General features: G+C 46.9%; 1 protein-coding gene across 16 annotated transcripts in view; it reads left to right on the top strand.

Annotated features, from left to right (window-relative positions):
- The first annotated feature begins 940 nt into the window (after positions 1-940).
- Positions 941-26,917, top strand: part of LOC101931003 (zinc finger and SCAN domain-containing protein 2-like) — a 32,371-nt gene continuing 6,394 nt past the window's right edge. For 2 of the 16 annotated variants that reach the window (XM_065569628.1, XM_065569627.1), the window contains exons 1-4: positions 1,161-1,301; positions 13,826-13,907; positions 16,684-16,810; positions 19,960-20,186. Coding sequence is in view for 12 of the 16 variants with exons in the window: in XM_065569614.1 (XP_065425686.1) it covers positions 1,070-1,301; positions 11,109-11,178; positions 13,826-13,907; positions 16,684-16,810 (511 nt within the window). In the remaining 4 variants the exon portion in view is untranslated. The other 14 variants (XM_065569616.1, XM_065569617.1, XM_065569614.1 and 11 more) reach the window with 13 other exon arrangements.

Consider the following 26,917-nt stretch of genomic DNA (forward strand, 5'->3'; position numbering starts at 1 on the left):
GGGGGCAGATCCTGCTGCAGCTCCACTGGGGCTGAGGCAGCTCCAAGGCTTCTCCCAGGTTCCCCGGGGCGGAGAGTCACTTTCCTGCCCGGCCCCAGCGCCCCTGGGGGGCTAGTACACCTGGCAGAGCCCAGGGCTGCCTAGGGGGTGGGTCCCAGCTAGAGAAAGCCCTCCCCCCGGCCGGGCACGGAGGGGTTAATGCCGGGCTCCCCCCCCGAAACAGACCCCAGCAGCTGCTCAACCCGGGCTCCAGGGTCACACGGGGGCAGCAGCAGCATATGGTCTGTGCCAGAGCCCCGCCCCCGGGAGCTGCCTCGCCCCCTGCCTGCGCCAGAGCCCCGCCCCCAGCTGGCACAAGCTGCATTGTCCAGGAGAACAGCGGCACGCGGCGCTCACACCCCGGGGGTAGGGACTGTCACAGACCCAGGCGCAGGGACACGCGGGTGTCTCTGGATCGGCCACTCGTGGGGTGGTGGACCACAAGTGACCCGCTGCCTGGCACCGGCCCCTGGACTAGCCCCCCCCATTGCCAAATGGGGTATGTGGTCAAAAACAATCCTGATCTGCTTCCTAACGATTTTTCCCCTTCAGCCCCTCTTCTGCCGCTAGCTACAGTAGCTTGAACCCCCCAGGCCAGTAAAATTCTGCCCCCTGCTCAGACCCTGACAGCCCCCCGCTGCGATTTGCCCCCTTAATGCTTTTAAACCCCCCCAAAGAGGAGGCGGCAAATCGTAAGTAGAAGTAAGGGCAGAGAGAGGGCAGTGGCTACAACGAAGGTTACTGGGCATGCTCAGTTCGAGTGAGCATGCTCAGTACACCCAAGGTAGCAAATCGGGAGTGAGAGCTGTGTGTGCCACTACACAGCAGAGGGCGGAAGCGCCCCCCGGGGCAGGCTGGGAGATGTAGTTCCTGAGTCTCCCGGGAACAGAAGTGACGTTGGGCGTGGGGAGGCTGAACCTGACTGCGAACGCGTGCGGGGCCGTTGGAGCCTCTCCCGGGGTCGGAGAAGAGTTTTGCGCCGCATGAGCGCTGGTTTCTGCCCAGTCCACAGAGGCTGGCGCAGGGACAGATGGGACCCCGCCCCGCCGTGTTTCCCTGCTCTGGGCATGCGCAGATCGCGGGGGGGGGGGGGGAGGGCAGAGTTACGCATGCGCAGAGGCAGAGCTCGCAGAGGCGGCGTTTCCCAGAGCAGCGGGCACGTGCCCCCACAAGGGAGGTTCCGACTGAGCCGGGGAGACCTTCATTAACCGCTGGGGCCGCCCCAGGCTCTGCCCGCCCCGCTGCGGAGCTGCAGCCTCCAGGTACCGGAGCGAGCCCCGGGGGCGGGGCGGTGACTCTGCCCCAGTGTCCGTGGGGGGGACCCGGCATCTCGCAGCGCCGGGATCTGCTCCCTGGGGGCAGCGCCCGCGTGGGGCTCGGAGCTGCTGTCCCCGCAGGAGCCCAACGCCCCCGGGCCCGGCCAGGCTCTGCCCTGGGGCCCCACGGGGGGGTCCCGGGGGGAGGGGACCAGCCCCCAGTGGGGTCCCTGCGTGGGGCCGGGCGGGGGGGAGACCTGGGAAAGGGACGGATGGAAAATGTCCATGTGCAGCCCGGACATGGCCGGGGGAGGAGAAGAGCAGGTGACCCTCGAGGAGCGGGGAGAGAAGGGGGGGGGCTGAGATTCCCTCGGATTTACCGCTGCCCCCTCCCGTGGTGACCCCCCATCCTCTCCAGCCCTGCCCCCTTTCTCCCTAGAGAGCAACGAGCAACATCCAGAGTGACTCCCCCCCTTTTCCCTCCAATCCCTGAGAAGTTCCCTGTTCTCCTCCCCCGATTGTGCCTCATTTTCTCTCCACTTCGCCAGTGGCCAGTTCCAATCTCAGGTTTGGGGTGTTTCCCCCCCATTTCTACCGGCAGTGATTTGTCCTTGTTTAGGTGGGAAATCGTTCCCCTGAGTGATTTCTGAACTGGGAAGAGGGTTAATGAGCAGAGACTGGGAGAGCCCTGAGACAGGGATACCTCTGGGCTGTGGGGCAGGGGCCACTCTCAGCTGGCAACAGGGCATGGAAAGGCCCAGGAAGGGAAGGGAGAAGAAAGCGTCCCCCATGGAGATGGCCCAGGTTTCCCAGTCCTAGCTACTTCCCCTCCCCCACCCTGCCCAATCCAGCAGGTCCCTCCAGCCCCCTGCCTGCTAGTCACATTCTCAGACCCCACTGCCAGCCCCTCCCCACAGCCAGTGACCTGACTCCAGCCCCACTCCTTTCCCCTTTGAAAGCCACATCTACCCAGAGCTCCCTGCCTGCCATGTGAAGGTGAGGCAGGAGGAATCCCTCCCATTCTGTTGTTGATTGAATATTGCTGTGTAATCCCCTCAGATTTCCCATTTTTTTTCTCTTGAACGGTTGAATGGTGACACAAAATCTCCTCAGATGTTGGTGCTTATCCCTTATATTGGGAAATATTTACTTTGAGCACCATTTTCTCCTCAGTTCTGAAATACTGATATCAAATTCTTGAAAATCTTCCCGCTTTTCTCTCCAGGTGTCTGACTGAGATCAGGGCTCTTATCATACTGAGCGTGGTACAGGCCTTGCCTGAGATCAGGTCCCCCAGTGTGCCGGGCACTGCACAAACCCTGACCGAGTTTGGGGCACTCGTTGTGCCAGGAACTGCATAGACGCCTACAGAGAGCAGGGACCTTGTTGTGCAGGGTTCTGCACAGACACTGACCAAGATCAGGGTCCCCATTGTGACAGGTGCTGAACAGACGCCAAGGGTATCTCTACCCTGCCATGAAAAACCCACAGCTGGCCCATGTCAGCTGACTCAGACTCACAAGGCTCAGGCAAAGGGCCTGCTAAACCCAGGGTTGTGAGTTCAATCCTTGAGTGGGCCATTTGGGGATTTAGTTGGGGATTGGCCCTGAGCTCCCTTCCAACCCTGATATTCTATGACCCTCGAGGTGGGGGGGGGTGAGACCTTGGGCTGCAGCCCAAGCCGGAACATCTACACAACAATTAAACAGCCCCGCAGCCTGAGCCATGTGAGCCCAAGTCAGCAGGCACGGGCCAGCTGCCGGTGTCTAACTGCAGTGTAGACATGCCCACTGTGACAGAGAGTCCTTGCCACAAAAAGCTCAAAGGCTAAATAGGCAAATGGTGGGCGGCTGCTCTCCATTTTACAGATGGGGAAACTGAAGCTCAAAGAGCTGATGTAATTTGCTCAAGTTTGCATGGAGAATTTGGGGCAAAACTGGGAACTGAACCCAGATTGTTTGAATTCTTGCCTCTCCCCTTAAACCCAACCCCAGCTTGTGTTTGTACAGCGTTCTTTTGGAGAGTGTTAACATTGCATTGGCTTCCAAGGGAGGTTGTGGAATTTCCTTCATTGGAGGTCTTTAAGATCAGGTTACAGGTACACCAGTCTGGGAATGTCTAGGGATATTTCATCCTGACTCATCACAGGAGGCTTGAGTAGACAATCTGTCAAGATCACTTCCATGCCTACATTGAAATAATTCTGTTTTGTGCTGTGTCCTGCTCAATGCTGATCTCTTTTGCATGGTGCCATTTGGAACTGTGATTGCACCATGTTGTGTTGCATAGTTTTATGGTGCATTGTTTTGCCTCAGCATGTTTAGTGCCTGTGTTTTGTTGGTTTGAGATGAGCTCTTTTTCACTGAGTAATATTGTCGTAGGGTGTATTAGTTAGCATTGTGTTGTTTTCTTTTCCTTTGTATTGTTGTTTTATGCCTTGGTCGTTTTTGTGTGTGTGTGTTTTTTTTTTCTCTCAGTTGCCTGACATTATGTTGCGGTGGGTTTTATTAAGTGTGTTGTGTTTTATACATATATATTTCATAGCGTCATAGAAATGTAGTACTGGACAGGACCTCAAGATGTTGTCAAGTCCAGCTCTCTCTACGGAGGCAGGACCAAGTGTATGTAGATTATCTGCGACAGAGGTTTGTCCTACCTGTTCTTAAAAACTTCCAGGGAAAGAGACTCCACAGCCACCCTTGTAAGACTATTCCAGAGCTGAACTACCTTAGCTCTGGTGACACCACACAGATTTTAGTGGTGAGCAGCTCTGGAGAGAGAGCAGACCCCAGTGAGTGCGCAGCTGCGTAAAAAGTCTAAATTTGGGAGGAGAAATATTGATGTGTCCAAGGTCACCCAGGCTATCAGTGACAGAGCTAGAAATAGATCCCAATTCTAGTGCCACTGTACTGCTGTTTTGGGTACTGAAGGTCTCTGCCACACGGGTGTTTTAGGCACTGGTGCAAACCCTTAGTATAGACAGAATTTACACTAGTGCACTCTGGCACTGGTGCACCATGTCCCAGTTTGAAGGCTTGCGGGGGGGAGGGTACGACAGTGACCTCACTGAGGCCTGGGGTTGGCTGAACAGTGCAGCTGGTAATGGAGGGGCAGCAGTGAGTGTTGGAAGTATGATCCAGGAGCACAGCCCCACAGGACTGGACACTGACTTCTCCTGACCCAGGGGACAACCCCCCAGCTATGTGCAGAGACTGCAGCTGAGCTGCCCTGCCAAGACAGCCTGTGCATCCATGGAAAACCCACCTCTTCCTTCAGCCTAATACGATGGGGTTTGGGGACCTTTCCAAGCTGCGGATGACGGGGCTCTGGCATTACCAGGGTCTGTTCCTGGCTCTGTCGCTGACCTGCTTGGTGATCTTGGGGAACTCACAGCCCCTCTGTGTTTTCCTCCTACTATTGTCTACTTGGATTGTGATCTCTTTGGGGCAAGGACTGCCCCTGTCTGTCTGTGCAGTGTCCAGCACAATGGGGTGCTGATCTCAGTCAGGTTCTCTGCCATGCGCAGCACGATGGGGCCCTGATCTCCATCAGTGTCTGTGCAACACAAAGCGCAGTTTATAGACTCACAGACGTTAAGGCCAGAAGTACTAATCCTTTCCTGTGTCTACTGGAAATACCTCGCCTGATGCATCCTAGGACTGCATTAACCTATTTTACGGCCACATCACATTGGCAGCTCATAATTATCCTGTGATCAACCAATACACGTAGATCTTTCTCCTCCTCTGTCACTTCCTCTGTCCCCAGCTCATTGCAAAAATTATTGTTAGTCCCTAAGTACATAATTTTGCACTACTGATTTTCATCCCATTTTCTATTACTCCAGCTTTCAAGGTCATGCAGATCTTCTTGTATGTTTTTCCTGTCCTCCTCCATATTGGCAATCCCTCCCAGCTTTGTGTCACACTCCCACTTTTTGTGCCAAAGTCACTAATAAAAGTGTTGAATAAGTCGGTCCCAAGACTGATCTCTGAGGAACTCCACTAGTAACCTCCCTCCAGCCTGACAACTCACCATTCAGTATGACCCCCTGTAGACTCCCCTTTAACAATTCCTTATCAACCTTTCAGTTCTCATATTAATCCCCATCTTCTCCAATTTAATGAATAGTTTCCCATGTGGAACTGTATCAAATCCCTGTATCAAATGTCAGGTTTCTCTGGCACAATCTCTTTTGTAACATCATGTTTTATTTATTTATAGTGCTGAAGGCTGGAAGGAACTGTTAGCAATAGGCTGAGAATGGCCATGTGGAGGTGGGGGAGAGGATGGGATGTTGGAGGTATATCTGGGATTTTGGTTTGTAGGAGTCCATGTCTCTGCTCCCTGTGGCCGTGGTGCGTTCCGTACCAAAGCAGCATGTCAGCAGAGCAGATGCACACACCATAGCTCCATCTGGAACATGCAGCATTCACTGCCAGACAGGATGGGCAATTTTTCAGGGACCCAGCTTGATATGCCTGGCTGGGGTGGATTCACTTGGACGAGGGTCTGGGGCTCTGATAGTTTGGGATGTTCCTTTTTGCATAGTCAGTTCTTTCCCTTTATTGTTTTACCCCCACCTTTGCCTGATGCCACTCTCTTCTTAACTTGCTTTGGTTATTTTACTGCCAGTTTTTAAATGGGATCTAATAATTGCAAAGCTGAATGAAAGATAAAACAAACAGAACCATTTGAGTTTTGGCCCATAGCTAGTAGTACTATAACTAGTGAAGGCACGCTGTAATAACCTCGTTACCTATAGCATTTTTTGGTGGGGCGGATAAAGCAATGTCAAAGACCCAAAAGCGATTTTTAGGGCAAAAGGGCTCGTCAGGTGTTTTCTCTCTAAGGAACTTGCCACAGGCCAGGGCTTGCAGTCTTTCAGGAGTGGTGCGCTGGATTATATTTAGGAATCTTAAAATAAAAGGTTAAGACTGCTGGTTCACAATAGCCAATGAAATCTTGCAAACAACTATACAAATAGACCCTAATGCTATTAAAACAACATGGTATTAATACTGATTCAAAACTGAAATTAAAATTGAGATAAATACATGAAAAATGAACTGACACCTAATTATCATTTCTTAATGACTAAAATTTTGACTCACTCACACCATCTTTTAAAAAAAAAAAGTGATGCACAGCACACAGTCAAGTTAATTAATGAAACATGCCAATTATTGACTGCTTTGTGTTGCATAAGCATCTGATTAAGCACCTAATTAAAACTGTACCACTGTAAGTGGAAATGCATCAACCCAACTTAGCTCCAAGGTGTTTAGATGTGAATGAAAAGTTTCTAAATTAAATATATGGCAGAATGGTTAATGGGGAAAATACACTGAAGTGCATCTACCCAGTCCTGTTGACTTCTTCTCCCAAACCCCCCATGAGTTCTGGCCTGTTAGTCTACTCGGCTCCCAGTCCCACATCAGCTTTGCCCTCTCCCAGCCTAACCAATTTCTACTGCAATTCTTAACCCCCCTCCTCAATGCAGATGGCTGGCACTGCAGCCCCTAAGGTACCTGCGTTAATCACTGTCTCTCGTACTGGGGCTATTTACATTTCAGGGAACCATTTTCAGAATTACGGACTCTGGGAGGTAGGAGAGGCTGAGAGGGAGTTTGTGCCTGACATTCTGTAGGGCCATGTTCAACTCTGGTAGCCTCCATGTTACCTCATCCTCCACCCTCTCCCATGTGTCTCTGATCATGTGTCAGAGTGTCGTCTTCTGATCATAATGCCACTGTCCTCAGCAGAGCTCCCAGACAGGAGCTACATCATGATGAGGTTACGGTACTGAGAGTTAAATACATCATAGGGAGGGTGTAATTATCCTGAAATGAACCATTACAGTCCAGGAAGTGAAATAATTAAAGTACTTCATACTTAAAGTTACACCTGAAAGGATTGGATTGTTATTAATAAATTGCTGTAATGTTGATTTCACTGTACACACACACACACAGATGAAAAAATATTTATATAGGTAATGTACAGAAAATGCTTCTGGAGAAAGTCAAGTTTGATTTAAGGATATTTACATGGTATATTTTGCGAGTGACATTGACAATTTCTCTTTGAACAGTTATATGATTTTGCTTTTGGAATCTCAACATTTACTGTTATTAAATAATTGTTGTCTGACGACCCCCATGACTTCCCACAGCTCTGAACATTGAAATTATAAACATTGAAAAAAGGGCTTAAAATAAATATCGATATCATCTATTGAAATTAAAAGAAAGAAATAGACAAAATGAATTTTGTCAAACCCACTTAACAGCAATCACAATATGCTAGGGGATGGAAATTCACAGCTAAGGCCCCCAACCTTAATTCTGCCCTGTAGTGACACCAGGCAATCGCCATAGGGCTACGAATTAGGCATTTTAGTGTATAAAGTTCCAGATTAGATCATACCGATTTGTAAAGACACATTAGATCTTTTCCTCAGGATATCACCTTCACTAGGTTGAGGGTTTTTTTATTGGTAATTCCCAGAAGTCAATAGATAAATAACATTCTATCAGGTATGAAGTTGCCATTTCATATTTCTGGGGAGTGTCTATAATTTTGCACTAGGGGCCAGAACCTTGGAGAGATGGAACTTTGGTTTCATTTTAACTTCTCCATGCTCAGCAGCTTCTGCAGTTTGGTTCAAAGTATTTACATGTTTCCCTGGCCTGTTCTTAAAAGTGCTGCTTTAGAAAGTGGGGAAGGGCAGGAACTGACTGCAGGATCAGTAGCTGAGTCCCTTAGATATTTATAGCTCATCGGAAGGAGGACGGGGATTGGTGGGTGTCTGGGGATTTAATAATAAACACACAAATATCATTGTTCTTAGTGAATTTTCATCTTCTAATTCCCATAACCCACTAATTATCCCTGGCTGTCCCCGGGAGTCTGGGGAGGGAGTACTAGGAAACTCCTGTGGCCAGTGTGGAACTGAAGGCACAAGGATCTTTCAGTGGCTGGCTCAAAGTCACCCAGAGTGAAATTCACTTCACTGGATAAATCCCTAGTTGCTGAGCTCTGCAGAGGGTTGGGGAGGTGAATTCCATCCCTCATTCTTGAGCAAGGACCCCCCCTCCAATTCCCACCCTGATCTCAGACACTACCCCAACCTTACCCTGCAATGATGCTGCCAGAGCCATCTGCCATGGGACCTGGAGGGGACAGAGGCCCAGCTCCAGAACTACTACCCGTGCCCACAGCCCCCATCCTGTGCTGGAGTTGCCCTGAGTTTCCACTCTGCAGATAGGTCTAGCTGTACCCAGCCCATGCACCCGCTACACACAAACTTTCTCACAACACACATCCCAGGATCAGGAAAGACCATCTGGGGCTGGCTGCAGTCTCCCTTTGCTGCTGTGAGAGAAATGGGATGGTCCCTGATATAGGATACAAACATACCCAGGGGCAGAAGGGAAATGTAGTTTCTTCCAGGGGATCTTGAGCTCTGTCTTCCTCTTTGACTCCTTCTGCCACTTTCAAAACTCTTGGAGAGACAAGGTGGGTGAGGTAATTTCTTTTAGAACCAATTTAAAAATCCCTCTCTTTAATATCTTAGGACCAACATAGCTACAACAACTCTTTTCCCTTTGTACCCCTTCCCCCTCTCATCTCCCCCTCAGCTGAGACGGTTCCATGTGATGGGAGAATAAGGGTTCAGTCCTGTAGCTGGATTGGGTCTCACCAGCACTGATGGGGAGTGAAAGCCTGTGTGCATTAATGACAGCAGTAGCTCTGGGACTCTGAGACACAGGAAGAAGAGATGGGAGTGAGCAGGTTATGTTTGTGCCAGGTGTGAGTTACTCATGTGGGTATTCTGTGCCACTGCATACGCAAAGAATTCATGTCCAGCACAGAATTTCTTTTTACTTTTGCATGAAGAAAATAAATTTTGCCCGAGAAGTGCTGCGGTTCTGCCTTTCACCCACCCTGTTGTTGCCGGCACAGAGGGCCCAAGGACAGCAACAGTGGGGTTCGTTGCCCAGTGTGCTTCGCGCCAATGAACACACCAGGGTGGAGAAGCAAACAAAGTTTATTTGAGATCTCAAAGCAGTGCAAAGAGACTGGCACGTCTCAGATCAAGCACACTGAGACAAGCAGCTTTACCTTTTTATTCTGTTTGCAGCTAGGCTTCCCCCTTTACCCCCCTTTCTTTCCTCCTTTACCCCCCCTTCTTTCTCCTTTACCCCTTCCCCCTCACTTTCTCCTATAATAGTTTACTTTTAGCAAGTAGCAAGCAATTACATTTCACAGCTAAGTTCCTCCCTCTTCCCCCTCCCTTCTTTTACAAAAGCCATGTTTATACATTTGAGCAGTTAAATCATTCTGGCGACTATAAGTCTAGCTTGTTAGTAACACTCCTCTAAACCGTTATCAGGTCCTGTTTCCCTTTGATTTATTATCTCCCCTTCAGCCAGAAACATACAGGCCTCATTATTACCGCTTGGTACCAGTATGAGGGGTGGGGGGTTGGAATGTGTAACAACCAGTTATCAATTACAATTTCTGTCCCTGGCTTTTGAGGTCGATTAGAGTTAAACATGAAGGAACTTTGGTTCATTTAGGCCTAGTGACATCAACACTGTGGCACCAGAACAGCCAACAACCAGCTGGGTTGATCTTGGAGGGAAATTGTTGCCCCGAACTATACCCCAAATAGGAAGAGAGTTAGTGGGTGTAACTTGGAAGAGTCCTCAGACACAGCTAGGGGTGGCGTGGGGACAGTGTGGTCATTGTCTACTTGCAAGAGGGTGTGGAAAGGGCACAGGTGGAGCAAGTGTCCCTTATGGAGACTGCCCAGCCCCAGGTTATCCAATCCCGGATGCTTCTTCCCCCACCATACCCAAAACCTCTTCACCCCTCCAACCATCAGTTGCTAGTCTTCCCTCACTGATCCCCCTTCTTGACTGGTAGAGAACCTCTAAGCCAGTAGTGTGTCAGGGCTCAACCCTCTGGCTGAGGCCTCGGGGCACTTTCTTCCTCTCTGGGGGTACCATGCCACAGGGGCCCCGCAAATCCACATAACTTAGGCTTTGGCTTCAGCCCCGGCTGGTGGGGCTCAGGGCCCTGGACTTCAGCTCCATGCGCTGGGATTTCAGCTTTTTGCCCTGGGCCTCAGCAAGTCTAATACTGGCCTTACTTGGCGGCCCCCCTGAAACCTGCTAGTGGCCCCCCAGTGGGCCCCAGACCCCTGGTTGAGAACCACTGCCTTACACCACGAATCACAGCAATGTTCAGGTTACTGCCAGTCATAGAATATCAGGGTTGAAAGAGACCTCACGAGGTCATCTAGTCCAACCCCCTGCTCAAAGCAGGACCAATCCTCAATTAAATCATCCCAGCCAGGGCTTTGTCAAGCCTGACCTTGTCCCAAAGGACCAGTCACTTACTTAGGTCAATTGAATCTGAGATCTCACAACAAAGACAACACTTGTAGCCAGTCCTGTAATAACCTGTATTAAGACTTATTTAAAAGGAAATGAAAGTTGTTTACAAAGTTAAAGCAGGTAATCATATAGATGCAGACAAGTTACAGTCTTAAATTTCAAAAGGTAATAGAAGCTTCTATGATAAGCAAGCCCTATATCTTCCTAGGGACTAACCCAGGCTAATCAGCTGGGGATTTCTTGCTTATGCCTAGAAACTTTGCCCCCCAGAGTCCAAGCATCATATATATAATCTGTTCCTTCTGTATGGGGTTTTTATCACCTTCCTGCCATGTGCTCTGAACTGCAAACTCAGCTAATGGGAGGTCAAAAACCATCTTTTGTCTTCTTTAACATCCCATAATAGTCTATCTGGTGTTGATGGACCTTTCCTGCGAGGCAGGATGCATTCTGTTGCCAATCAGCACTTCACATAGGTAAAGACTCTCTGCTGTCTGCTGATTTACATAGTAACAGAGGCTCACAATACAACTAATCAGATATTAACCAAGGCAGCAACTCACAAGCATTCAGTGATGTCTAAACACATTGTTATAATCCTAATACCTCTTTTAACAATACTAACACAAGTGAGCCAGACTGATTCCAGCTATACGTTTGTCCGTGTTCAATTAAGACATGGGGGCTTTTTCAAGAGCTAACACCTCATCGGCCAGTGTCACAGGCAGGATGGGCAGGGATGGTATCTCTAACCTCTGTTTGCCAGAAGCTGGGAATGGGTGACAGGGGATGGATCACTTGATGATTACCTGTTCTGTTCATTCCCTCTGAAGCACCTGGCATTGGCCACTGAGCAAGATGGACCATTGGTCTGACACAGTGGGCCCTTCTTATATTCACAGTCTCTATCAGGAGTATCTACTCATTTAGACTCACTGAGGAGCCACAGAAAGAAACTGTGTGCTGAGGCAAGAAGGCCCAGTCTCAGAGCCCCCACGTTCACACTTGTCAAAAGGTAAAAGTAGGCCCAGCCCATGAAAGGGGGCACTCCCAGGAGAGACTGTATAAAGGCTGAAGCATCAAACAACTTTGTAAACCTGAGACAGCTGCCTTGGGGACAATGACAGGGAGCATCCCCCAAAGTGACTCCTTTGATTCTGCTCTTCTCTCGCCTTTGGTTCATAGAATCATAGAACTGGAAGGGACCTTGAGAGGTCATCTACTCCTGTCCCCTGCACTCAAGGCAGGACTAAGTATAATCTAGACAAACCCTGACAGGTGTTTGTCCAGCCTGCTCTTAAAAATCCTCAATGATGGTGTCAAGGCTGCTTCCCCACTCTGAACTTTAGGGTACAGATGTGGGGGCCTGCATGAAAACTTCTGAGCTTAACTACCAGCTTAGATCTGGTCCGCTGCCACCACTCCCAATGTGCTAATTCCCTTCCCTGGGTAGCCTTGAGAGACTCTTCACCAATTCCCTGGTGAATACAGATCCAAATCCCTTGGATCTTAAAACAAAGAGAAATTAACCATCCCCCTCCTTTCTCCCACCAACTCCTGGTGGATCAAGATCCAACCCCTTTGGATCTAAAAACAAGGAAAATCAATCAGGTTCTTAAAAAGAAGGCTTTTAATTAAAGAAAAAGGTAAAAATCATCTCTGTAAAATCAGGATGGAAAATAACTTTACAGGGTAATTAAACTTAAAGAGCCCAGAGGAATCCCCTTTAGTCTTAGGTTCAAAGTTACAGCAAACAGAGGTAAACACCCTAGTAAAAGGTACATTTACAAGTTGAGAAAACAAAGATAAAAACTAACATACTTTGCCTGGCTGTTTACTTACAAGTTAGAAATATGAGAGACTTGTTCAGAAAGATTTGGAGAGCCTGGATTGATGTCTGGTCCCTCTTAGTTCCAAGAGCGAACAACCCAAAAACAAAGAGCACAAACAAAAGCCTTCCCCCCACCAAGATTTGAAAGTATTTTGTCCCCTTATTGGTCCTTTGGGTCAGGTGTCAGCCAGGTTACCTGAGCTTCTTAACCCTTTACAGGTAAAAGGATTTTGGAGTCTCTGGTCAGGAGGGATTTTATAGTATTGTACACTGGAGGGCTGTTACCCTTCCCTTTATAGTTATGACAGATGGAGATTCCACAACCTCCCTAGGCAATTTATTCCAGTGCTTAACCACACTGACAGTTAGGAAGGTTTTTTTTCCTAATGTCTATCCTAGACCGCCCTTGCTGCAATTTAAGCCCATTGCTTCTTGTCCTTTTCTCAGAGGTTAAGAACAATTTTTCACCCACATCTTTGTAATAACCTTTTATGTACTGGAAAACTGTGATCATGTCCCCTCTCAGTCTTCTCTTCTCCAGACTAAACAAACCCAATTTTTTCAATCTTCCCTCATAGGTCGTGTTTTCTAGACCTTTAATCATTTTTTATGCTCTTCTCTGGACTTTCTCCAATTTGTCCACATCTTTCCTGAAATGTGGCACCCACAACTGGACACACTACTCCAGTTGTGGCCTAATTAGTGCGAAGTAGAGCAGAAGAATTGCTTCTTGTGTCTTGCTTGCAGTATTCCTGCTAATATATCCCAGAATGATGTTTCCTTTTTTTTCAACAACATTTCACTGTTGACTCATATTTAGATTGTGATCCACTATGACCCCCAGATCCCTTTCCGCAGTACTCCTTCCTAGGCACTCATTTCCCATTTTGTATGTGTGCAACTGATTGTTCCTTCCTAAGCGATGTACTTTGCATTTGTCCTTATTGAATTTCACCCTATTTACTTCAGACCATTTCTCCAGTTTGTCCAGATCATTTTGAATTTTAATCCTGTCCTCCAAAGCAGTTGCAACCCCTCCCAGCTTGGTATCATCCTCAAACTTGGTAAGTGTAACAGAGAGACTGTTACTGGGAGAGTTTCACCATTTCTCAGACGGCTACACCCTGGTCGGAAGGGGCTAGGCCTCTACTGGAATAAGGTCACTCTGTGCTTCACAGTGTGGCAGATCCTAGAATGTCCATTAGTAGGGAAAAATCCTGGGGGGAGTCGGCCTGTGGAATGGATGAAAGCCCCCTCTGAAGTCTCTCACATTGCCCTTCTCATCCTGTCAGACTAGAGAATAACGTCCACGTTTTGCTCCAGATCATCCCATCCTCCCAGGGGAAGGAAATGGCTGCAATGGAGCTGGCTCAGGTAAGAGATTATCACGGAGCTGGTGGTGGGCTCTGCTTGGAGGGAGAGGAGCAGTAAATGCATAGGAAGGTGGTAGCTGCTACAGGTGGTGGGAGGCAGGAAATATCTAGGTTGGAAAAAGGGAGGGGACAGGATGTGACAAACCTGCTGAGACTTGTGTAATCTAGGGTGTGATGGGTTGTCACCCCCGGGATGCACTCTGGGGGGCTTCTGGGAACTGCTTTGCCCTATAACCCTCAAGCTGGGCTGGCCCTTCTCACACTGCTTTGCTGGAGATTCAGCCAGCCTCTCCAAGCCCTGTTATCACCCAGCACAACAGCAGGTGGCGCCATACACCCAACTAAGCTACCTGAGTAATTTACCTAAGCCACTCAAGGATGGATAGAAGACAACAGCCAATTTCCCAGCTCCCCAACATTGCACACTTGCTGTAATGTAAATTCAGAATTATACCATCTTATAGTTGCACAGGGATCTCTATAATGTAAGCTCATTAATATAATTCACCTTCCCCTCAATATGGGAAAGATATGCACAACAAGATTGTGCTAACCAAGCTCAGATTTTCCCCAGACACTTCACTCAAAATACACAGGTTAAGATAAAGCATAAAACAAGTTTATTAGCTGCAGAAAGATAGATTTAAAGTAATTATTGTTAGAAGAAAAAAGGAGCAGGTTTACCCAGAGGCGGGTATCAGTACAGGCTTCTTTATTGCTATACTTGTTCCCCTCGACCCAATTGTCGAGTAAGCACTGGATTAGTTACATCACACCGCTTTTATCTAAGAGAAGATGTCACACCCCACCTTATGTAGCTTTTCCACATGGCAGGAACCCTTTCTTCCAAACTCAGTTCCCAGTCCAGTTAGTGGAAAAATACAGGTACCAAAATGGAGTTCAGTGTCATGTGGTCTGGTCACATGCCCTAGCATGCCCTGCTGAGTCATAGTAGCCATGACTCATAGGCTGGCTGACACATTCACAGGAAGGCTAAGCTCTTCCACGGTCCATTGTCTTTGTTGATGAGCCATCAGCACTGTCTGGCTTCTTCATTGTTGTACCTGAAAGGCTAGTTGTGGGTGTTACCCAGAGTAAGCACATTTGAAATACAGATACATAATCAATATTCATAACTTCAGATACAAACATGATCTATGCACACAAATATGATTTGCTGAATAGGATTATCCTAACTTTTCCAATGACACTGCGAATGATACATCTTGCACATAATGCATCATAATTATGACCTAATCCTATTATAATCATACCACTATGCTGAATATGGGGTTTAGTGTCAGGTAGGGCCTACTTTCAAGGCACAGGAGTTGGGAATGGAAATTCCCCTCTTTGTGGAACAGGAAATTGCCCTCCAGCCAGGGCTGGGAAAACTTCCCAGACTCCCAGTGCTGGAGCCTGAATCTATTGACACTTCATTTGTTACCACCATCCCCAATCTTTGTGGCAACTGCAAACTTTATCAGTGATGATTTTATATTCTCTTCTAGGTCATTGATAAGAATGTTTAAATAGCACAGGGCCAAGATACAATCCTTGCGGGAACCCGCTAGAAATTCATCCACTCGACCATGGTTCCCCATTTACAATCATAGTTTTTAATCTATTTAATTTATGCCATGTGTATTTTGTATCTTGCTAGTTTTCTAGTCAAAATATTGGGCTGAACCAGGTCATATGCCTTACAGAAGTCTAGATATATTACATCCGTACTATTAGCTGCAACCAAACTTTTGATCTCATCCAATAAGGATATCCAGTTAGTTTGATAGGATCTATTGTGTCTAAACCTTTTTTTAATTGGTACTAATTATATTACCCTCCTTTAATTCTTAATTAATGAAATCCAGTATCGGCTGCTCCATTATCTTGCCCAATATCGATTTCAGACTAGCACTGTCTTGTAATTAGGTCCTCTCTTTTACACTTTTTAAATATTGGCACAGCATTAGCTTTATTCCAGTCTTATGGAATTTCCCCAGTGTTCCAAGTCCTAATTAAAATCAATATTAACAGTCCACCATGCTCCTCCACCAGGTCTTTCAAAACTCTGGTTATTTGGACCCACTGATTTAAACATGTCTAACTTTAATAGCTGCTCTTTAACGTCCTTGTGAGTTACTGTTGGAATGGAAAGACTGTTGGCATCAACATCTTATGATATGTGTTACATCATCTGTTTTTCTCCAAATCTAAGAGAGAAATATTTATTTAACACTTTTACCTCTTCTGCATTATTTTTGATAATTCTACCATTTCCATCTAGTAATTTACCACTAACATTGTTAAGATTAATGTTGTACTTAATATACTTTTTAAAACTTCCTTCTTATTTTCATTGATTGGTCATTGATTTCTGATAGCTTCCCTTACCAATTTTCTACAATTCCGACCTTCTCACTTATATTCTTTACTATTGACTTCCCCTTTCTTCCATATATTTTATTTGGAGAGTGTTGGGATTCCTACAAGGGAGCCACCAGCATGGTACAGAGACAACCCCATCTCTTATATCAAGCTCTGGCTAGTAGGTATGTGATAAATGTGAAGACCCTGCCTCCGTCTGTCAGCTGGGAGACACAAAGGTTCTCTCTTTCCACCCTCTGATGCCTCCTGGCTGCTCTAGGCAAGGTGGGGGTGGGACTCTGTTAACATGTGCCTTCCGGAGCTTCCCTTTACCTGGTGCTGCTGTTCCGTGAATAGTGGGGCTGTGAGTGGGGCTGCAGGTACTGAGTGTTGGACTCTTGATCTTTCAGGGGCTGGTGACTTTTGAGGAGGTGGCTGTGCATTTCACCAGGGCAGAGGGGGCTCTGCTGGACCCCACTCAGAGAGCCCTCTACAGGGATGTCATGCAGGAGAACTATGAGATGGTGGTCTTGCTGGGTAAGGAGTTCTGTCCACTCGGATATTAGAAGCTGTGGGGTCTCTAAAGAACCTGAATAGTAATAACTTTATACCTTTATTAATTATACAAGTTTTCATAACTATAAAGGGAAGGGTTAATTTCTCCTCGTTTTAAGATCCAAGGGGTTTGGATCTTGAGCCACCAGGAGTTGGTGGGAGAAAGGAGGGGGATGGTTAATTTCTCCTTGTTTTAAGATCCAAGGGGTTTGGATCTGTATTCACCAGGGAATTGGTGAAGGTCTCTCAAGGCTACCGAGGGAAGGGAATTAGCTTTGGGATGGTGGCAGCGGATGGTAGTTAAGCTTAGAAGTTTTCATGCAGGCCCCCACATTTGTACCCTAAAGTTCAAAGTGGGGAAGCAGCCTTGACATGGTGGCAGAGCGGTGGGATCATTTTAAACCAAAAGCCAGTAAGATTTTTTTTTTCTCCTTTCTAGCTGCTTGGAAAGCAGAGCTTAAGGTAGATGCATATCTTATCTCTCCTTTCCTGAAGGCAGAGGTGTTAAGTTTTTTTTAACAAGGATCTTTGTTAAGAGAAGGGCTCAATCAGTGAGCAAACAACTGGTAAAAGGAATTTACAAGCTAAATTGTTTTTTTGCTTTCTACCTCTCGGGGATAGCTAGTTAGAAAGTCTCTGTTACCTCAGCAGCAGCCTGAGCTGAGTGCATCCCAGTTTCAGTCAACTGCAGAGGGGTGTGGCCCAGCACAAGAAAACAGGAAAATGACTACCAAAGAAGTAGCTAACAAAATAGAACTGGCCAGACTAGAAGCAGAAGAAAATAAAAAAAAACATCAGAGACTGCTTCAATTAAAAAAACTCGAGAAAGAGCAGAGAGAAAGAGAAGAGAAAGCCAAAGAGGAGGCCCATGAAAGAGAAGAAAAAGCCAAAGAGGAGGCCCACCAGAGAGCTATGGAGCTGAGAGAAAAAGAGATGAAGCATGAACTGGAATTAGCACGGGCTAGGCCAGATACAACAGCCAATCCTAACAACCCCTCTCCAGGTACCACTTCCCATCCCAGAAAATTCCCCACCTACAAGGCAGGCAATGATACTGAGGCCTTCTTAGAAAATTTTGAAAGGGCCTGCCTTGGATACAGCATCACTACAAACCAGTATATGGTAGAGCTGAGGCCGCAGCTCAATGGACCCTTAGCAGAGGTGGTGGCTGAAATGCCTAAGGAACACATGAACAGTTATGAACTTTTTAAAAACAAGGCCAGAATCAGAATGGGGCTAACACCTGAGCATGCCTGTCGGCGGTTCAGAGCCTTAAGGTGGAAACCCAATGTGTCATTTACCCGACATGCCTACCACATTGGGAAAAATTGGGATGCCTGGATATCAGGAGCAAATGTTAAATCTACGGAAAAGTTGCCCTTACTGATGCAAATAGAGCAGTTTTTAGAGGGGGTTCCTGAGGAAATAGAAAGGTACATCCTAGATGGGAAGCCCAAAACTGTAACCGAGGTGGGGGAGATTGGAGCCAAATGGGTGGAGGTGGCAGAAAAGAAAAAAACTAGTAGCAGTTGGAGTGAATATCAGAAGGGGCAACCCGAAACCAAACCTTACAACCAGGGACAACCCAAGGCCCCACCCACATCCCAAGGGAAACCCCAGACGCACTAGTCTCCACCCCACCACACTAGTCTCCACCAACCAACATCGCCCTGGTGATACCTTAGCAGGGCGGTGTTTTAAATGTAATGAACTGGGACATATAAAGGCTCACTGCCCCAAGAACCCCAACCAATTACAGTTCATTACACCCCAATCACACCAAAGATCCCCAGACCCAGATGCCACTCTCATACCCTCGGAGCGAAGGGAAAGCTTGAGAGTGGGCGGAAAGAAGGTTATCGCTTGGAGGGACACTGGGGCACAGGTGTCGACAATGCACCAATCCCTAGTGGACCCCAAACTCATTAACCCGGAGGCTCCAGTGACAATTCAGCCCTTCGTGTCACAGTCTGTAACCTTGCCTACAGCCAAGTTGCATGTCCAGTACAAGGACTGGTCAGGAATGTGGACTTTTGCAGTCTATGACAATTATCCCATCCCCATGCTGCTGGGGGAAGACTTGGCCAACCATGTGAAGCTAGCCAAGAAAGTGGGAATAGTCACCCGCAGCCAGGCTAAGCCAGCTTCCACCCCCATCCCTGTTCCTGAGCCATCCCCCAGGGCCCCGTCTGTGTTACCAGAGACCCAGACAAAGGTGGTAGAACCGGATCCCCTGCCAACGACTGCAACAGCCGTAGTGGATCCAATCCCAGAGACCCAGCCAAAGCCAGTCCCAGAACCGGAACTGGCAACACGACCAGCAACAGAACCATTGCCAGCACTGAGTCCAGCGCTTGCAAACCCGTCTACCACTCACTCCAACGCCAGAGGGCACCAGCGAGCCTGAACTGGCAGAAGCAGCAGATAACCCTACCCAAGAGGCTCAGCCAGAGCCTGAAATACCACATAGTGCACCCGCAGACAGCGGTTCACAGTCAATGGAAACAGCCCCAGCACCTGCATCTCTTCCAGAGGGACCAAGCCCCAGTCTACAGTCCAAGGAGGAACTGATGTCTCCAGCATCAAGAGAACAGTTCCAGGTTTAATGGAACTTTGGGGGCCATGATACGTAAATTTGTAAATGAACACTCCAATGATTGGGACCTAGTGTTGCAGCAGTTGCTTTTTGCCTACAGGGCTGTACCACATCCCAGGTTAGGGTTTTCACCATTTGAACTTGTGTATGGCCACGAGGTTAAGGGGCCATTACAGTTGGTGAAGCAGTAATGGGAGGGGTTTACGCCTTCTCCAGGAACTAACATTCTAGACTTTGTAAGTAACCTACAAAGCACCCTCTGGCACTCTTTAGTCCTTGCTAAAGAAAACCTAAAGGATGCTCAGGAAAAGCAAAAGGCCTGGTATGATAAACATTCCAGAGAACGGTCCTTCAAAGTAGGAGACCAAGTCATGGTCTTAAAGGCGCTCCAGGCCCATAAAATGGAAGCATCGTGGGAAGGACCATTCACGCTCCAGGAGCGCCTAAGAGCTGTTAACTATCTCATAGCCTCCCCCACCTCCAACATAAAGCCTAAGATATACCATGTTAATTCTCTTAAGCCCTTTTATTCCAGAGAATTAAACGTTTGCCAGTTTACAGCCCAGGAAACAGATGACGAGGAGTGGCCTGAAGGTGTCTACTACGAAGGAAAAAGGGATGGTGGCGTGGAAGAGGTGAACCTCTCCGCGACCCTTGGACGTCTGCAGCGACAGCAGATCAAGGAGCTGTGCACAAGCTTTGCACCAATTTTCTCAGCCACTCCAGGACGGACCGAACGGGCATACCACTCCATTGACACAGGTAATGCTCACCCAATTAGAACCCCACCCTACCGGGAGTCACCTCATGCCCAAACTGCTATACAAAGGGAGATCCAGGACATGCTACAGATGGGTATAATCCACCCCTCTAATAGTGCATGGGCATCTCCAGTGGTTCTAGTTCCCAAACCAGATGGGGAAATACGCTTTTACGTGGACTACCGTAAGCTAAATGCTCTAACTGGTCCTGACAACTATCCAATGCCACGCACAGATGAGCTATTGGAGAAATTGGGACATGCCCAATTCATCTCTACTTTAGACTTAACCAAAGGGTACTGGCAAGTACCACTTGATGAACCCGCTAAGGAAAGGTCAGCCTTCGTCACCCAGGCAGGGGTGTATGAATTCAATGTACTCCCTTTCGGGTTGCGAAATGCACCCGCCACCTTCCAAAGACTTGTAGATGGTCTCCTAGCGGGATTGGGAGAATCTGCAGTTGCCTACCTCGATGATGTGGCCATTTTTTCTGATTCATGGACAGAACACCTGGAGCACCTGGAAAAAGTCTTCGAGCGCATCCGACAGGCAGGACTAACTGTTAAGGCTAAAAAGAGTCAAATAGGCCAAAACAGAGTGACTTACCTGGGGCACCAGGTGGGTCAAGGAACTATAAATCCCCTACAGGCCAAAGTGGATGCTATCCAAAAGTGGCCGGTTCCAAAGTCAAAGAAACAGGTCCAATCCTTCTTAGGCTTGGCCGGATATTATAGGCAATTTGTACCACACTATAGCCAAATCGCCACCCCGCTAACAGATCTAACCAGAAAGAAACAGCCAAATGCAGTTCAGTGGATTGATGAGTGTCAAAAGGCCTTTCACCAGCTTAAGGTGACACTCATGTCTGACCCTGTGCTAAGGGCCCCAGACTTTGACAAACCATTCCTAGTAACCACAGATGCGTCCGAGCAGGGCGTGGGAGCAGTTTTAATGCAGGAAGGACCGGATCAAGAATTCCATCCTGTCGTGTTTCTCAGCAAGAAACTGTCTGAGAGGGAAAGCCACTGGTCAATCAGCGAAAAGGAATGCTACGCCATTGTGTACGCGCTGGAAAAGCTACACCCATATGTTTGGGGATGGCATTTCCAACTACAAACAGACCATGCTGCGCTACAGTGGCTTCATACCGCCAAGGGGAATAACAAAAAACTTCTTCGGTGGAGTTTAGCTCTCCAAGATTTTGATTTTGAAATACAACACATTTCAGGGGCTTCTAACAAAGTGGCTGATGCACTCTCCCGGGAAAGTTTCCCAGAATCAACTGGTTAAAAATTGTTCTTGGAATGTGGAACATATTGTTAGTTTTTATATAATCAGTAGTATGTCTAACGTTACATGTGTCTTATTAGCTCCAGGAAGAAATCACAGCCAGTGTGGAACCGGCTGTCCAACACTATCTGTGATTTGGGGGGCGTGTCATAACTATAAAGGGAAGGGTAACAGCTCTCCTGTGTATAGTACTATAAAATCCCTCCTGGCCAGAGACGCCAAAATCCTTTTCCCTGTAAAGGGTTAAGAAGCTCAGGTAACCTGGCGGACACCTGACCCAAAGGACCAATAAGGGGACAAGATACTTTCAAATCTTGTGGGGGGCGCAAGGCTTTTGTTTGTGCTCTTTGTTTGGGAAGTTGTTCACTCTTGGGACTGAGAGGGACCAGACATCAATCCAGATTCTCCAAATCTTTCTGAACAAGTCTCTCATATTTCAAACTTGTAAGTAAACAGCCAGGCAAGGCATGTTAGTTTATCTTTGTTTTCTCAACTTGTAAATGTACCTTTTACTAGAGTGTTTATCTCTGTTTGCTGTACTTTGAACCTAAGGCTAGAGGGGAGTCCTCTGAGCTCTTTAAGTTTGATTACCCTGTAAAGTTATTTTCCATCCTGATTTTACAAAGATGATTTTTGCCTTTTTCTTTAATTAAAAGCCTTCTTTTTAAGAACCTGATTGATTTTTCCTTGTTTTAAGATCCAAGGGGTTTGGATCTGTGTTCACCAGGGAATTGGTGAAGGTCTCTCAAGGCTACCCAGGGAAAGGAATTAGCTTTGGGATGGTGGCAGCGGACCAGATCTAAGCTGGTAGTTAAGCTTAGAAGTTTTCATGCAGGCCCCCACATTTGTACCCTAAAGTTCAAAGTGGGGAAGCAACCTTGACACAAGTTTTGACAAGTTTCCTTGCCCCCCCCCCTTTTTTTTTGCCTTATCTCCCACCCACTAGAATAATTTTTGGACATGTGCTTTTTTGGTGCTATCAGTCATTTCAAAATTGTATTTAATTTATCATTATTGAATATATTAATAACTAAATTAATAACTAGAGCTTTCATGACTTTTCCTCATTTTAAGAGGAAAATATGCCACCTGTAGAATTCTAAATTGAATAAATAGCTGTATGACTTATGCATGGCTTGTGTGACAGTCAGAGGAGCTCATCTTTTGATAGGAGAGCATGTAATGTTGCCATTCAGGACCCCACAAGGGAAGGGAGAACAGAGCCATGGGAGGGGAGGAGAACAGGGGAGTAGATAATTCTGGGGTGTCAGGACATGGCGAGGGTGTGTGCAGAGTTACAGCTAATAAGCAACAGGGAGGGATGAGGTAGTGAGAGACTATGAGGGAACACAAGAAACTCTCAAGGTGCTGGGAGGTAGTGCTGGCTGAGAGTAATGGGAAGAAAGGGAGGGGAGTATGGAGGAAGGCATCCAGGAAGTGGGCTGGATAGATCAGTGGGAGGGAGGAGAGGTTTGGGGATCTAGAGCTGTGGGGGATCTCAGATCTTTAACCCCAAATCCCTACCCAAGCCTTGTTGCTTTAGCGCCTACACTCCAGTTTTATTTCTCTTCATTATACATTTCCCCCCCCAAATATTATTATTTTAACTCTTGACTCCCTCTCCCACTCATTACCCCCCTCCCCATCTAACCTCCCCATCTCTGTGCACAGCGATCCTGGCCACCAATCCTGAGTCCTTGCTGCATTCCTCCCTCCCATAGGAGGGCCATGACCTGGGCACTTTGTTGATGATGTCACAAAGTGGTAGTGTAACCTGTACAGTTTTTACATCTATAATATTACGTATTGGGGTAAAACTTGCCCTTGTACATGGCTACTCAAAGTTAATTGAGAAGATGAAATTCGGTGAAACACAGAAACTTGATTTAATACAGACCATTATAATTGAAATCATAGGCAAGGATTAATACACATAACGATTAGACTAAGATAAGTATTGTAAAGAGGGTCTTGCACTGTGCATACTTACAAGTTATGGACACCATTGGAAACAAAGATCGAGAGGCAAGGGAGGCCCTGTTTCAGTTTACACTGTTTCGAGGACCCAACAAAATGAAAAAGTGGTAACTAGGAGAGGTATTTTATCCACTTCCTTATGGTAATAGCATGGCTATATACTATATCTGTTTCCTTACTCTGATTACAGTAATGTCAGTAGCTGCCCCAACTCATATGTGGCCTTTGGGAAGTCCATAATTAAGCATCAAGCATTAATACTCATGATTTACATCACTTATTTATTAATAATTCCAATATATGAGTGCGGTCCAACTGCTGAGATACTGCATAGCAACCTAATTGCTAAAAGCCCGCCCCAAACTTCCTTCTTTCAGAATCCTGTGGCATGTTGCACCTGTTTGTGGTTACTCGTTAGTCTCTCAAAATGAGGGTGCCAAATATCTGACCTGGGATTCTCTCCTTAGGCCTATTCAGGTAAATCCTAGACTTCAGGATAACTACTCCCACAAAGCCTGAGCTTTATATTAGGCTCAATAACCCATTTATTTATGTTCACCTCCTTGCTCCTCCATGCATGTTCCTGAGGTTATGTGGCCCAGTTCTCGTTTCTTACAGTCTCCATTTTCCAGAAGAATTTTAGTGTTTAGTTCCCCAGCCTTCTCAAACTCCCCCAGTGTGTGAATTCTCCCTCCCATTACGCCTGAGTAACTAGATTTCCTAATTCCTCAAAAAGGTGCTTTTGTGATGTCACAGTTCTGGTGTAGCTAAGTCTTTGACCTGCTCCATGGTCTGCTCAAGGAATGCCCTCTCAGGTATCAAGCCTCTAGCCAGCCCCTCTCTATGGGTAGAGACCCACATGCCTCTCCTTTTTGACTAGGGTTTGAGGATTGCAGCTTGTCCTCCACTGTCTTCACTGGACTAACGTCCAGTTCCTGTGCTTTGCTTTCTCTCAAAGGGCTGTGAGCAGTGTGTGTGTGTGATAGAGGTGGGAATTTTGGTGCAGGGAGCTCTACCGCAGCAAATACAAATGGACAGGCACAGTAAAAGGAAAACAAAATGTTTTCTACAGCAGCATGGCTCAAGGGCATTGGCCAGTATGGACCATATTTTCTTCTTTGCGTCTCAGTCCTAATCTAAGGACTTTCCAATGCTGTGTTTTGGTTGACTAATAAGCCTGCTATGTTTTAAGTCTGTCCAGTGTCAAAGCAAAAACTTTCTGAGCTGCACTGAAGCATGAATGAGGAATAGTTTCTGAACAGGAGTGTAGTTCAGCTGGACCTGCTGGCAGAGCTCACAGGTTGAAATAGGAGTGTTGAAGCCAGAGGCTCAATCTCAGATGTTGAAGCTACATGGTCTATCCTTGTGGAAGAGTGGGACCCCTTGGGGGTCTAGCGCACTCAAGGGGCACCTCCCAAGGACTGTTTAAAAGCCAGGGCATTGCACAGATCCTATGAAACCATGACAGTGTGCCAGGGGTTAAGCCTTATGGGTGAAAAAGTATAAAACAAGACCATCCAAATGCGTATTTACCGTCGTCCCCTCATGAGTCCTCTTGGTAATCCCTGATAGGTTTTAATACACTTTGGAACTGTTCTTAAAGGCTTACCTCTTGGTTATCAGTTCATGTCAGTTTGTAGCCCCAAAAGACCACCCTCAATCAGCTCAAACGCAGCTGTTTCTCCCAAAAAAGTCTATTTGTCTTTTTCAATCTGCTGAATGAGGTGAAATCAGTCACTGCCCCTTTCTGCGTGGGGCAAAGTTCAAAAGATGGAGATCTGCATAACCAGCCTTTAGATCTTGCATTCATCACCTTTTAGTGATACCAGATTTCACAGGAATCCCATCCCTGAGCCCTCCCCGGGATTATCTGGCCCATCTCAGCATCATAGTGTGTGAAAAATTCATGCTTTTAAGGGCTGGATCAAATATACAGATATCAGTCATAACTAGGATCAGTGTTTGCTGGCAATGAAAACAGAGTAATTGACAAACATGAGCAATATATAATCCTTTAGCATGAAAGTGCTGTGATGGGTTGGATCAGAGAACCCCCCTTGGGAACTGCCAACCGATGTGCCAAGACTACTTCTGCTCCCGCTTTCCTGCCCTGGTAGCTCAGGACTCCAGCCCTCTGTCTTGTTAAACCAGACATGCCAGTCTGCTCCAACAAGGACCCAGGGTCTGAACCACGTGCCCCAAAGCTGCAGACTTAACTGAAAGCAGCTCACAGAAGTGTTCCTGTCTTTAACATTCAGATGCCCAACTCCCAATGGGGTCTAAACCCTAAATAAATCCGTTTTAGCCGGTATAAAGCTTATACAGGATAAACTCCTAAATTGTTTGCCCTCTATATCACCGATAGAGAGAGATGCACAGCTGTTCCCCACCCCACCCCCCAGGTATTAATACATACCCTGGTTTTTTAATAAGTAAAAAGTGATTTTATTAAATACAGAAAGTAGGATTTAAGTGGTTCCAAATAGTAACAGACAGAACAAAGTGAATTACCAAGTAAAATAAAATAAAACACGCAAATCTAAGCCTAAAACAATAATAAAACTGAATACAGCTAAAATCTGACCCTCAGAGATGTTTCAATAAGTTTCTTTCACAGACTGGATGCCTTCCTAGTCTGGGCACAGTCCTTTCCCTTGGTACAGCCCTTCTTCCAGCTCAGGTGGTAGCTAGGGGATTTCTCATGATGGCCCCCTCTCTTGGTTCTGTCCCACCCACTTCTATATCTTTTGCATAAAGGGGGAATCCTTTGTCTCTCTCTGGGTTCTCACCCCCTCCTTCTCAATAGAAAAGCGCCAGGTTAAAGATGGATTCCAGTTCAGATGACCTGATCACATGTCACTGTAAGACTTCAATACCCACTTGCCAGCACACACATATACAGGAAGACTTACCAGTAAAACAGCCATCTACAGACAATTGTCCTGGTTAATGGCAGCCATCAAGATTCCAAACCACCATTAATGGCCCACAGTTTGCATAATTACAAAATAGGCCCTCAGAGTTATATTTTATATTTCTAGTTTCAGATACAAGAGTGGTACATTTAGTAGTACATGCTCACACTCAGTAGATTATAAGCTTTGTAATGATACCTTACAAGAGACCTTTTGCATGAAGCATATTTCAGTTACATTATATTCATAATCATGAGCATACTTTCATAAAATCATATAGCGTGCAATGTCACAAGTGCATTGGGGGGAGGGGACAGAAGCCAGCTGTGTGGGGGAGGTGGGGCCCAGACACTGGCATTGATAGCCTAGAGCCAGCTGTGTGCTGGGGAGACAGGGCATGAACCAGCTGTGTGCAGAGGAGATGAGCAGAGGAGAGGTGCTGTGGACGCAGTCGAGAGCAGGTGCGAGCGCCGTCCACTCTGCAGCATGATGAGAGAACCTGGTGTCCTACTGCCAACTGCCCTGGCTGTCATGGGGAAGCTGCAAAGTG

The sequence above is a fragment of the Chrysemys picta genome, chromosome 16 (assembly GCF_011386835.1).
Source record: "Chrysemys picta bellii isolate R12L10 chromosome 16, ASM1138683v2, whole genome shotgun sequence".
Lineage (NCBI taxonomy): Eukaryota > Metazoa > Chordata > Testudines > Emydidae > Chrysemys > Chrysemys picta.